The sequence below is a fragment of the Parambassis ranga genome, chromosome 8 (assembly GCF_900634625.1).
Source record: "Parambassis ranga chromosome 8, fParRan2.1, whole genome shotgun sequence".
NCBI lineage: Eukaryota > Metazoa > Chordata > Actinopteri > Ambassidae > Parambassis > Parambassis ranga.
The window spans coordinates 12,007,101-12,020,430 of NC_041029.1; the positions used below are offsets into that span (position 1 = coordinate 12,007,101).

Sequence of the window (13,330 nt, forward strand, 5' to 3'; positions counted from 1 at the left end):
TTGATCCTGAATATGATCCCATACATTCCATTCATTAAATCACCTGTCACTAACTCAGTATATATATAAAAAAATACTCAAAAGCAACATTTATTCATTTCTTCAAGAAAAAAACATTAATGGTATTTGTGACAAACATGTTCAGGTGTTGAATTATCTGAGCGGGCAATCCCTCTCTCCCTCTCTATTCCCAAGAGATATAAAACGCTTGCCCAGCATTAATGGAGTCCTTCAGCTTGGGCTTTATTTCAGATATCTGAGATTTCTATGCCCTGTAACTTTAGACTAGTGGCATTGCGATACTTGTCCAAATTTAAAACTCATTACTGGCTGTGATATTAAAGTTAACAAGACATATGTGGTGTATAAACTGTGCCAACTTTCATCCTTTAGATTTATTGGAAGAAATAACCCATAAACAATGCTGTGCACTTTTGCAATTTATTAGTGGGAGTACTGTGGACATAACTGGTTTGGTCAGTATTTACAAGCACTATTAAATAGTATCAACTAAACTAACATTGTCATCATCAATTTTGAATTATGATGACAATATTTAAATAGTAAATATAGATATATTAAATATGATACTGTACTAGATTAAGTTATATTAAATGTATTTCTTCACAAAATACTAGAAAAATAACCCTTTTACTGTTGTGAAAAATGTTAATTGCATACATAGAATATGAAACATGATTATTCATTTATTTTTTGACCATATCAATATCAAGCATCAAGGTGTCATGCATCCCTGACCAAACTGAGAAACTCACATATGCTGAGGAGGCAGAGCTGTTATATATAAAAACGGACACCTCTGAGGGTTTGCCCTAACTGACAGGCATCAGAAACAGGTGAGTGCAGTGGACTGGTCTATGTGTGCAGTGGTTTGTTTTATGTTTAAATTTTGTTTGTAATGTTTTCAATATATTTTAACAGTAATTTAGTAAATTTTGAAAATATGTTTAGTGTGTTAATGTGTTTTAATCTTTGATAAATGTGTTATTTTTTAGCATCTTGACATACTAAGGGTACAGAGGAATTACTGATTGCATCAGTTGAGGTTTCTATTTCTATTCTATTATTTCTTTCTAAAATTATGGAAATCAGTTCTATGGTTTGTAAATACTTTCTATGTAACTCTCTCTTCAGCATCCATTAAAGTGCCAAAATGAGCACAGACGCGGAGATGGAGCAGTATGGCCCGGCGGCCATTTACCTCCGGAAGCCAGAAAAGGAGAGGATCGAGGCTCAGACTGCTCCTTTTGATGCCAAAACTGCATTCTTTGTGGTGGATAATGATGAGATGTATGTCAAGGGTAAACTAACCAAGAGGGAGGGTGGCAAAGCCACAGTGGAGACAGACGGAGGAAAGGTATGCAAAAAAATAAAAAAAAATCTGTATTGTTCACATGTTCACAGAGCGCAGTTGAGAAATGTACAAAAAAAGTTTTTTTTTTTACAAAAAAAGAAAAAACTAAAACAAATGTTGTTTTTGATTAGACCGTCACGGTCAGTGAGGATGACATCCATCCCAGGAACCCTCCAAAGTTTGATAAGATGGAGGACATGGCCATGATGACCCACCTCAATGAACCATCTGTGCTGTTTAACCTCAAAGAGCGTTATGCATCATGGATGATCTACGTAAGTTTATGATTTACAAATATTTGAATTATATAAATATTATGTGGATCTGTTTATGTTCAAATATACTTTTCTCTCCTACCACAGACCTACTCTGGGTTGTTCTGCGTTGTTGTGAATCCCTACAAGTGGCTTCCTGTGTATGACGCAACATGTGTGGGTGCCTACAGAGGCAAGAAAAGGATTGAGGCTCCACCCCACATCTTCTCCATCTCTGACAATGCCTATCAGTTCATGCTCACTGGTAAGACCAGACTAGCAAATATGTAGAATAAGTTTGTGGCAGCAGCCATGATGACATGTGCATGTTTGTGTTCCAGATCGTGAGAACCAGTCTGTCCTGATTACGTGAGTATTATTATCTGTTATTTCAAGCAAGAGTGTGAGATTGAAACTGAATTTGACAATGTGTCTCTGGTACCCCAGTGGAGAATCCGGTGCTGGAAAGACTGTCAACACTAAACGTGTCATCCAGTACTTTGCAACAATTGCAGCTCTTGGAGCCAAAAAGGCTGAGCCACAAGCTGGCAAGATGCAGGTAAAACTGGATAACTAGGAAGGTTTTGTAGAGGAAGGTTTACTTCAATGTACAACATATAACTGAAATCTCTTCTTGTAGGGTTCCCTTGAGGACCAAATTGTTGCAGCCAACCCTCTGCTGGAGGCCTACGGTAATGCCAAGACTGTGAGAAATGACAACTCCTCCCGTTTTGTAAGTGATCATATCAAGAATATATTGAGACTAACTCACATAAAAGGTCTTGCTAACAACAATGTAACTTTCTAGGGTAAATTCATCAGGATCCACTTTGGTACTTCTGGCAAGCTGTCCTCAGCTGATATTGAAACATGTAAGTTAAATAACAACTACGTGTACAAGAAATTGTGTATGTACACATGCAGGAGGAAGTGTGTGGAAAATAATACTGATAAATGTGATTTTGGGTTTAAGTAGACAACTGTTTATGTGTTCTGCAATTGCATAGATATAGTGTTGTTGCAACAAAGGTAATATATATAAGTACCACTTGGTAAAATATGAGTTGACATAACAAGGACCACCATCTGTCTGACACTTTCTGCATAATTATATGTGTCATATTTGTGTAGGAAAACTAAGAATTAATTAATTTTTCAGACATTTTTGACACAATATTAACATCTCCAACTGAATTTGTTTCTCTTAGATCTGCTGGAGAAGTCCCGTGTCACCTTCCAGCTGTCTGCTGAGAGGAGCTACCATATCTTCTATCAGCTGATGACAGGCCACAAGCCTGAGCTCCTAGGTATGTTTTTGTTAGACTTTATAAAACATAAAAAGGAACAATATGTCAGAAACAACAATCTCATGTATTTAATTTCTGTTCTTTCAGAGGGTCTACTGATCACCACTAACCCCTATGACTTCCCAATGATCAGTATGGGTGAAATTACTGTCAAAAGCATCAATGATGTGGAAGAGTTTATTGCCACAGATGTAAAGCATCACATTTCCGTTTTATTTGGATTTTTATTGTTGCTATATATGTAAATTATCTGTCAAAATGTCATTTAATTTCCAATACAATGTATTGCAGACTGCTATTGACATCTTGGGCTTCACTGCTGACGAGAAAATGGGCATCTACAAGCTGACCGGTGCTGTGATGCATCATGGCAACATGAAATTCAAGCAGAAGCAGCGTGAGGAGCAGGCAGAACCTGATGGCACTGAGGGTAATTGATAAATAATAATAATAAAATAATACAATTCTCATCTTGCTGGTTTACCTGTCTGGAAAGTACATCATTAGTAACTGAGAATTCTTTTTCTTTGCACTAGTGGCTGATAAAATCGCCTACCTCATGGGCCTGAACTCAGCGGATATGCTGAAAGCTCTGTGCTACCCAAGAGTCAAGGTCGGAAATGAGATGGTGACCAAAGGTCAGACCGTCCCACAGGTGAAGCAAAAGATTTTTAGATATCACAATATCATCACTCCAAGACAAGTAAACAGATAAGATGAGAGGTGTATAATGTAAAATCTTGTTTTAGGTCAACAATGCTGTGAGTGCTCTGTGTAAGTCCGTCTATGAGAAAATGTTCTTGTGGATGGTCATCCGTATCAATGAGATGCTGGACACAAAACAGCCAAGATCCTTCTTCATTGGAGTGTTGGATATCGCTGGATTTGAAATCTTCGATGTGAGTAGCTAAAGAAAATTAAATCAATATGTACATAAATGTTTAAAAAACTTCAACAGTGTTTTGGGATCTAATGAAATTAATTTATGTAATACAGTTCAACAGCTTGGAGCAGCTCTGCATCAACTTCACCAATGAGAAACTGCAACAGTTCTTCAACCACCATATGTTTGTCCTGGAGCAAGAGGAGTACAAGAAAGAAGGCATTGACTGGGAGTTTATTGACTTCGGTATGGACTTGGCTGCCTGCATTGAGCTTATTGAGAAGGTATGTGACCCAATCAACTTTTGATTCATGTGACCATAATTACTGCTGCCTCTTTTTTAATGTAAAATATAAATTCCTCTCAGCCAATGGGCATCTTCTCCATCCTTGAAGAGGAGTGCATGTTCCCCAAGGCTTCTGACACAACCTTCAAGAACAAGCTGCACGATCAGCATCTTGGCAAGACCAAAGCCTTTGAAAAGCCAAAGCCTGGAAAGGGCAAGGCTGAGGCTCACTTCTCCCTGGTTCACTATGCTGGTACAGTGGACTACAATATCAGTGGCTGGCTGGACAAGAACAAGGACCCACTGAATGACTCAGTTGTTCAGCTGTACCAGAAGTCTTCCAACAAACTGCTGGCCATGCTGTATGCAACCCATGCCGGAGCTGAGGGTAAGGAATAAGTGTGAGAAAGTTAATTAGTAATCAATACCTAGTTGAGATGATGTGCAATAATTTAGAATCAGAATCAGAATCATGTTTATTGTCATGTAAGTGAAGGGGATTCACATTACTAGGAATTTGCCTTAGTGATTGGTGCATACATAAAACATATAATAATTAACATGAAAGATAAAACTAAGATAAAATTAAGGTAAATAAGGTCAAGTTTTTTTTTAAAACAAGGTAAACTAAAAGTAAGGCTCTAATTGGCATAACAGACATACAATGAACAGAACATAAAATGAGTGGTGGTTTTAATGGCAAACATAGACCCTTATATGAACGAGTGTAACAGTGTAATAATGTAATAGGTACCACATGGATCGGTGAGGTGGTACTAGTGTGCAAGTAGTGCAAGATGGAAGTAAACAGTGCAAATAGTTATCAATATGCAGTGACTATACTAAAGTGACCTTGTGAGGTGACAGTGCAGAGCAGTGTTATTATTACAGTTGACCAGTCCAACAGCAGAGGGGAAGAAACTGTTCTTGTGGCGTGAGGTTCGGGGCCAAATGGACCGTAACCTCCTGCCTGAAGGGAGTGGCTCAAACAGTCCATGTCCAGGGTGAGAAGGGTCAGCTGTGATCTGACCTGCATGCCTCAGAGTCCTGGAGACATACAGGTCTTGGATAGAAGGCAGGCTGCAGCCTATCACCTTCTCAGCAGAGCACACAACACGCTGCAGTTTGTGCTTGTCCCTGGCCATGGCCCCAGCATACCACACTGTGATGGAGGAGGTGAGGATGGACTCAATGATGGCCGTGTAGAACTGAACCATCATTCTGGCTGGCACCTTGAGTTTCCTCAGCTGCCGCAGGAAGTACATCCTCTGCTGGGCCTTTTTGATGAGGGAACTGATGGTGAGCTCCCACTTGAGGTCCTGGATGATGGTGGTACCCAGTGAGCCGAAAGAGTCTACTGTGGAGACGCCCCTGTAGGCAGACTCGTCCCCATCTGAGATGAGTCCAATGAGGGTGGTGTCATCTGCAAACTTAATCAGCTTGACAGACTGGTGGCTGGATGTGCAGCAGTTAGTGTACAGGGAGAAGAGCAGAGGGGAAGTACACAGCCTTGGGGGGTACCGGTGCTGATGGTCCTTGTGTCCGAGACATTCGTCCCCAGCCTCACATGCTGCCTCCTGTCTGTCAGGAAGTCAGTGATCCACCGGCAGATGGAGTCTGGAACATGCAGCAAGGACAGCTTGTCTTGGAGGAGAGCTGGATCGGATTGTGTTGAAAGCAAAGCTGAAGTCCACAAACAGGATCCTAGCATAGGTAGTCCAGATGCTGCAGGATGTAGTGAAGGGCCAGGTTGACAGCATCGTCCACAGATCTGTTAGCTCTTTAGGCAAACAGCAGGGGCTCCCGGAGGGGGGCTGTGATGGTCTTGAGGTGGGACAGTACCAGGCACTCAAAGGACTTCATGACTACAGACGTCAGTGCCACAGTTCTGTAGTCATTAAGACCAGTGATCCTTGGCTTCTTGGGAACTGAAAGTATGGTGGAGGATTTGAAGCAGGATGGCACATGGCATGACTCCAGAGAGGTGTTAGAGTTTAATAAGAACTATGGATGCAGCAAAACAGGATGGCAGTTTGGGATATTACATGACACATTAATAGTTAGTATATTTTAAGTTTTTTAAGGAGTTCTACATTTTTGTAAGATTTTTTGTGGATAAACAACAATTTTCAGTTGTTTGATTATTGACAAATGTAATGCGATGTACCATAATGACAGTAGTTCAAATGACTCTGTAAGTATACTGTAAAGATGTATTTGCTTAGGATTATATATTTATGTTTAAAAGTGTCAGTTACATTGGTTTTAGGTGTAGCAAGAAAATGCCAATTAGAACAAGTTAATCTATCCATACATATTCAAACCGTGTATCCAGGACTGATGCAGTTATTACAATTATTCATTAAAATAAAAACATTTACATAAAAGAAACAGTTGAAAAAGGCTTTGTAGTATAAAATATTAACTTGGACATTTTTGTTGAAAACAGAGGCTGCTGGCGGTGGCGGCGGCAAGAAGGGTGGTAAGAAGAAGGGTGGCTCCTTCCAGACTGTGTCTGCTCTTTTCAGGGTATGTCTTGTTTCATTTTTTAATTGAAACCTGAAAACAATGTAAATAATACTGACCTGATGTAATGATGATCCACAGGAGAACTTGGGCAAGCTGATGACCAACTTGAGGAGCACTCATCCTCACTTTGTACGCTGTTTGATTCCAAATGAGACAAAAACACCTGGTAAGAAGTCAACAGTCTTACTGTTAGCATCAAACGTTGAAGAGAATACAAATATTTAAGTAAATCTGAAATATCATCAGGTCTTATGGAGAACTTCCTGGTCATCCACCAGCTGAGGTGTAACGGTGTGCTGGAGGGTATCAGAATCTGCAGAAAGGGCTTTCCCAGCAGAATCCTCTATGGTGACTTCAAGCAGAGGTGGATGAATTTACATTTGATATTACTTTATATTACTGTACATTACTGTATAATGTACTAAACCCCTTTGTTGCAGATACAAAGTATTGAATGCCAGTGTCATCCCTGAGGGACAGTTCATTGACAACAAGAAAGCTTCAGAGAAGCTGCTGGGCTCCATTGATGTGGACCATACTCAGTACAAGTTTGGACACACCAAGGTGATTTTTTTTAAGGAAAATGGCTGTGGAGAGTTATATATGTATATAGTACTGCCCATGTGTATTTACAACAGATTTCGCTGTGATACAGGTGTTCTTCAAAGCTGGTCTGCTGGGTACCCTTGAGGAGATGAGAGATGAGAAACTGGCTACGCTGGTGACCATGACTCAGGCTCTCTGCAGAGGATATGTCATGAGGAAGGTGTTTGTTAAGATGATGGAGAGAAGGTAGGATTGTCATGTTCACCTTACAACAAATTATAGCAAAAAAAGTCATAGTTTGTTATGTGTTTTCCAGAGAATCCATCTACAGCATCCAGTACAACATCCGTTCCTTCATGAACGTGAAGAACTGGCCATGGATGAGTCTCTACTTTAAGATCAAGCCTCTTCTGAAGAGTGCTGAGACTGAGAAAGAGCTACAACAGATGAAGGAAAACTATGAAAAGATGCAGTCTGATTTGGCTACTGCACTGGCCAAGAAGAAGGAACTGGAGGAGAAGATGGTTAGCCTGCTACAGGAGAAGAATGACCTGCAACTCCAAGTGGCATCAGTAAGTAGGGAACAAAAGCAAGTTTGAATTTGGCACAGCTGTATCTTGCACAATTTACTCACATTTTGGTTACATTATTGATTACTAAATATCAAATATTGAATAATTAAAAAGGCAACAGCATTGTCGCTCAGTTTCTGATTATCTGTTTGTGGCATACAATAGGAAGTTGAGAATCTGACTGATGCTGAGGAAAGGTGTGAGGGCCTCATTAAGAGCAAGATCCAGCTTGAAGCCAAACTCAAAGAGACAACTGAGAGACTGGAGGATGAAGAGGAAATCAATGCTGAGCTGACTGCCAAGAAGAGGAAGCTGGAGGATGAATGCTCTGAGCTAAAGAAGGACATTGATGACTTGGAGCTCACCCTGGCTAAAGTGGAGAAGGAGAAACATGCCACAGAGAACAAGGTTCAGTTCAGGATGAATTTACTATTATTGCTTTTTAATGCATGGTTGATGAATGAAATGTAAATGAGCTTTTCATTCACCTTTAGGTGAAAAATCTGACAGAGGAGATGGCATCTCAGGATGAGTCCATTGCCAAGCTGACCAAGGAGAAGAAAGCCCTTCAAGAGGCCCACCAGCAAACACTGGATGATCTCCAGGCAGAGGAAGACAAAGTCAACACTCTGACCAAAGCCAAGACAAAGCTGGAACAGCAAGTCGACGATGTAAGTAAATGACTGTGTGGACATTGTACGTTTATAATTGCGTGAACAATGATTATTCTTTTATTATTATTTATCCCGGACGAGTCCTGATGTTTAACTTTGTAGGGGCAGCAGTGGCTCAGTCAGCATAGCAGGGCTGTCCAATAGCCGGAAGGTTGGCGGTTCAAGCCCAACTCCTCCCTAGTCACTGTTGTGTGTCCTTGGGCAAGGCACTTTACCCACATAGCCTCCAGTGTACTCACTGTTGTATGGCCCTCTTTGCTGGGCTGCCTTAAGCAATTTACCCATTGTGGGACTAATAAAGGTTTCTTAATTTCTTAATTCTATTGACTATGATTACACATGTATTTTACTAGCTTGAGGGCTCACTGGAGCAAGAAAAGAAGCTCCGCATGGACCTTGAGAGAGCCAAGAGGAAGCTTGAGGGAGATCTGAAACTGGCCCAGGAATCCATAATGGATCTGGAGAACGACAAGCAGCAATCTGATGAGAAAATCAAGAAGTAGGTTTTTCTTTGTTGTAACATCTCACACAATGTTTTTCAAAACTATTTGAATTGTCATATTGAAAGCTTTCTTGGTCTCTGCATCCAGGAAGGACTTTGAAATCAGCCAGCTCCTCAGCAAGATTGAGGATGAACAGTCCCTTGGTGCTCAGCTTCAGAAGAAGATCAAGGAACTCCAGGTAGTATTCATACCAGCTATACTTTATGGATGTAAAGTAGGTTTTAAGCTACTGGATCTAATTAGTATGCTCTTTTTAAATAACTATCATGAATTCAAATCTAGGCTCGTATTGAGGAGCTGGAAGAAGAGATTGAGGCTGAGAGGGCTGCTCGGGCTAAGGTGGAGAAGCAGAGGGCTGACCTCTCTAGGGAGCTGGAGGAGATCAGTGAGAGGCTTGAGGAAGCTGGTGGAGCAACAGCCGCCCAGATTGAGATGAACAAGAAGCGTGAGGCTGAGTTCCAGAAGCTGCGTCGTGACCTTGAAGAGTCAACCTTGCAGCATGAAGCTACTGCAGCAGCTCTGCGCAAGAAGCAGGCTGACAGCGTTGCTGAGCTCGGAGAGCAGATCGACAACCTCCAACGTGTGAAGCAGAAGCTGGAGAAGGAGAAGAGCGAGTACAAAATGGAGATCGATGACCTCTCCAGCAACATGGAGGCCGTTGCCAAAGCAAAGGTGAGGGTTTTGCAAGGTTTTTTTCTCCCGTCTAGCTGGAAATACTAATACTAAATACTATACAGGATTATTAATCCTGTTTAATGACTATGTAAATGTATTACATCAATATGTATTTTATTTAAATTTACAGGGCAACTTGGAGAAAATGTGCAGAACTCTTGAGGACCAGCTGAGTGAGCTCAAGGCCAAAAATGATGAGAATGTTCGTCAGCTGAATGACATCAATGCACAGAGGGCAAGACTTCAGACAGAGAATGGTGAGTCTCCTGAAATAAACCTCAGGTAAGAATAGCAGTTACACAAATTAATATTCATATTTTCACTCATAATTCACTTTTAGGTGAGTTCTCTCGCCAGCTTGAGGAGAAGGAAGCTCTAGTCTCGCAGCTTACCAGAGGCAAACAGGCCTACACTCAGCAGATTGAGGAGCTCAAGAGGCAAATTGAGGAGGAAGTGAAGGTATATTAATTTTATGTCATTACACCTCTGAAGTAGAACCTACATGGTTTTAGTAACCAAAGTCACCTAGAGACATTGCTCTTTGAATAAGGTTTACCAGTCGTCACATAAGTTGCAGTATTTACAGTATTTTTATGTATTACACATCTGGTCAATTATTCTACCAATCTGACATGAACTATGTATTTAACAGGCTAAGAATGCCCTGGCCCATGGTGTTCAGTCAGCTCGTCATGACTGTGATCTGCTCAGAGAGCAGTTTGAGGAGGAGCAGGAGGCCAAGGCTGAGCTGCAGAGAGGAATGTCCAAGGCCAACAGTGAGGTGGCTCAGTGGAGAAGCAAATATGAGACTGATGCTATTCAGCGCACTGAGGAGCTGGAAGAAGCCAAGTAAGTCGCTAGAAATTAATTGATAAGATAATATTTCATCTAAATGACTTCTCAATAATTACAACATGTCCCTTACCTCAGGAAAAAGCTTGCCCAGCGCCTACAGGAGGCTGAGGAATCCATCGAGGCTGTGAACTCAAAATGTGCCTCTTTGGAGAAGACCAAGCAGAGGCTGCAGGGTGAGGTGGAGGACCTCATGATTGATGTGGAGAGAGCTAATTCTCTGGCTGCCAACCTTGACAAGAAGCAGAGGAACTTTGATAAGGTAAATTGTTAAAATATGAATCACAATGAGTTTTATAGATATGAACAACTACTTGCAACTAAGAGTTTAATTCAACCACATAAACAGGTCCTGGCAGAATGGAAACAGAAGTATGAAGAGGGCCAGGCAGAGCTGGAAGGAGCCCAAAAGGAGGCTCGCTCTCTCAGCACTGAGCTGTTCAAGATGAAGAACTCCTATGAGGAGGCTCTGGATCATCTGGAGACCATGAAGAGGGAGAACAAGAACCTGCAGCGTATGTTACCATTATACTAGCCATGACATGTACACCAAAAAAACCCTGATGTGTACCCACTATGATGCTGACTATACACTAGTTCAAACAAGTGTAATGTTTTGCTTTGCATCATTTTACCCGTAGAGGAGATCTCAGACCTGACTGAACAAATTGGTGAGACTGGAAAAAGCATCCATGAGCTGGAGAAAGCCAAGAAGACTGTGGAGACTGAAAAGTCTGAAATTCAGACTGCATTGGAGGAGGCCGAGGTAAAGTTTTAATTAACATGTGACAAATCACATTTAAAACACCGATTTTGGTTGTGATTGTGTTTTCACCAAAGCTAATTTTTTGTGTGTGTGTAATTTTTTACAGGGTACTCTGGAGCATGAGGAGGCCAAGATTCTGCGTGTTCAGCTTGAGCTCAACCAGGTCAAGGGTGAGGTTGACAGGAAGCTGGCTGAGAAGGACGAGGAGATGGAGCAGATCAAGAGGAACAGCCAGAGGGTGACTGACTCAATGCAGAGCACTCTTGATGCTGAGGTCAGGAGCAGGAATGATGCCCTGAGAGTCAAGAAGAAGATGGAGGGAGACCTGAATGAGATGGAGATTCAGCTGAGCCATGCCAACAGGCAGGCTGCTGAGGCCCAGAAACAACTGAGGAATGTCCAGGGACAGCTCAAGGTCAGTTTTTATGATCATTCAACTAAACAAAGAAGGACAAATCACACAGGTTCAGTGTTTTGTCACTTTTGCTTTTAGGATGCCCAACTGCACCTTGATGATGCTGTCAGAGGACAGGAAGACATGAAGGAGCAGGTTGCCATGGTGGAGCGCAGAAACGGTCTGATGGTAGCAGAGATTGACGAATTGAGAGTCGCTCTGGAGCAGACAGAGAGAGGACGCAAAGTGGCTGAGCAGGAGCTGGTTGATGCTAGTGAGCGTGTCGGACTGCTCCACTCTCAGGTTGTTTTTGTTGTTGTTTTTTTAAAGAATTGCTGAGTTTTTGTGCATTATATATTACACATCATTTGTTATAAGTTATTAATTACATAGCCTAGTTTATAAAACATTTTCATATAACACACTTTTTTTAAATATACAGAACACCAGTCTTCTGACCACCAAGAAGAAGCTGGAGTCTGACCTTGTCCAGGTTCAGGGTGAAGTGGATGATGCTGTTCAGGAAGCCAGAAATGCAGAGGAGAAAGCCAAAAAGGCTATCACTGATGTGAGTTGTGTTAAAGATTCTCTTTCATACAAGTATACAACACTACCATTCAATAGTTACTATGTGTTATAATCAATAACAAGTATATATATATATATATATATATATATATATGTGTGTGTGTATTAATCCTTGCAGGCTGCTATGATGGCTGAGGAGCTGAAGAAGGAGCAGGACACCAGCGCTCACCTGGAGAGGATGAAGAAGAACCTGGAGGTCACAGTTAAGGACCTGCAGCATCGTCTGGATGAGGCTGAGAACCTCGCCATGAAGGGTGGCAAGAAGCAGCTCCAGAAACTGGAGTCCAGGGTATGAACTGTATATAATGTGTATATAAGTGTATATGTATTATGTCAGGGTTGAGAATATTGTTCATTGTTGACACATTGTATATCACAGGTGCACGAGCTGGAATCTGAAGTTGAAGCTGAGCAGAGACGTGGAGCTGATGCTGTCAAAGGAGTCCGCAAATATGAAAGGAGAGTGAAGGAGCTGAGCTACCAGGTAAATAATACACACAAATTTACAGTAAAATATTATAGAAAATTGCGTATTCACTTTTATATATAATCGTTAATCTGTGCAGACTGAGGAAGACAAGAAGAATCTGAACAGACTTCAAGATCTGGTGGACAAGCTGCAGCTCAAAGTCAAGGCTTACAAGAGACAGGCTGAGGAGGCTGTGAGTGGATATTTTTGTAAACCAAGACAAATCCCACCATAAACTACCTCCTCATTAAATCTTAACAATCCTAATTCCATCAGGAGGAGCAGGCCAACACCCATCTGTCCAGACTGAGGAAGTCCCAGCATGAGCTTGAGGAAGCCCAGGAACGCGCTGACATTGCTGAGTCCCAAGTCAACAAACTGAGAGCGAAGAGCCGTGATGCTGGAAAGGTGCGATCAGTGTTATCAGTTGTACAATTGCATGCATTTAATTGCATGTGGAATAATGCCTTTATACACTACTAATATAAATAACCTTAAAGCTTCAACTAATTTATTTTCCTATTTTGTTCTTTTTAGGGTGAGGCTGCTGAATGAAAGACCACATCAAAATGATGCTGTCCAACAGAGTTCATAAAATATGAATCAGTTGTTGAATTCATTTACATCGTAACAGCTAAATAAACATTTTGCATATTA

At 41.3% G+C, this 13,330-nt stretch overlaps 1 protein-coding gene across 1 annotated transcript; it reads left to right on the forward strand.

The window, feature by feature from the left end:
* Window positions 1-746: 746 nt before the first annotated feature.
* On the forward strand, window positions 747-13,330 carry LOC114440527 (myosin heavy chain, fast skeletal muscle-like). Its single transcript, XM_028413003.1, has 41 exons — window positions 747-857; window positions 1,017-1,066; window positions 1,156-1,378; window positions 1,507-1,650; window positions 1,738-1,894; window positions 1,971-1,998; window positions 2,077-2,188; window positions 2,270-2,362; window positions 2,438-2,501; window positions 2,838-2,936; window positions 3,024-3,127; window positions 3,228-3,366; window positions 3,473-3,591; window positions 3,686-3,835; window positions 3,933-4,103; window positions 4,187-4,493; window positions 6,555-6,634; window positions 6,713-6,800; window positions 6,881-6,998; window positions 7,075-7,198; window positions 7,290-7,426; window positions 7,497-7,752; window positions 7,918-8,160; window positions 8,247-8,423; window positions 8,780-8,925; window positions 9,017-9,107; window positions 9,212-9,601; window positions 9,735-9,861; window positions 9,945-10,063; window positions 10,257-10,453; window positions 10,535-10,718; window positions 10,806-10,971; window positions 11,098-11,222; window positions 11,329-11,637; window positions 11,716-11,919; window positions 12,059-12,184; window positions 12,323-12,493; window positions 12,584-12,688; window positions 12,771-12,866; window positions 12,950-13,081; window positions 13,211-13,330. Exons 3-41 carry the CDS (start codon window positions 1,175-1,177, stop codon window positions 13,226-13,228), a joined length of 5,820 nt encoding a protein of 1,939 aa, XP_028268804.1. The 5' UTR covers window positions 747-857; window positions 1,017-1,066; window positions 1,156-1,174; the 3' UTR covers window positions 13,229-13,330.

What these genes read in the sequence shown, in the direction of transcription:
- LOC114440527 (XM_028413003.1), top strand. Translation starts at nt 1,175, where the DNA reads ATGAGCACAGACGCGGAGATGGAGCAGTATGGCCCGGCGGCCATTTAC. An exon ending in CTGGATTTGAAATCTTCGAT is followed by an intron (nt 3,836 to 3,932) that starts GTGAGTAGCTAA and finishes TATGTAATACAG; the next exon opens with TTCAACAGCTTGGAGCAGCT. An exon ending in CTGCATTGGAGGAGGCCGAG is followed by an intron (nt 11,223 to 11,328) that starts GTAAAGTTTTAA and finishes AATTTTTTACAG; the next exon opens with GGTACTCTGGAGCATGAGGA.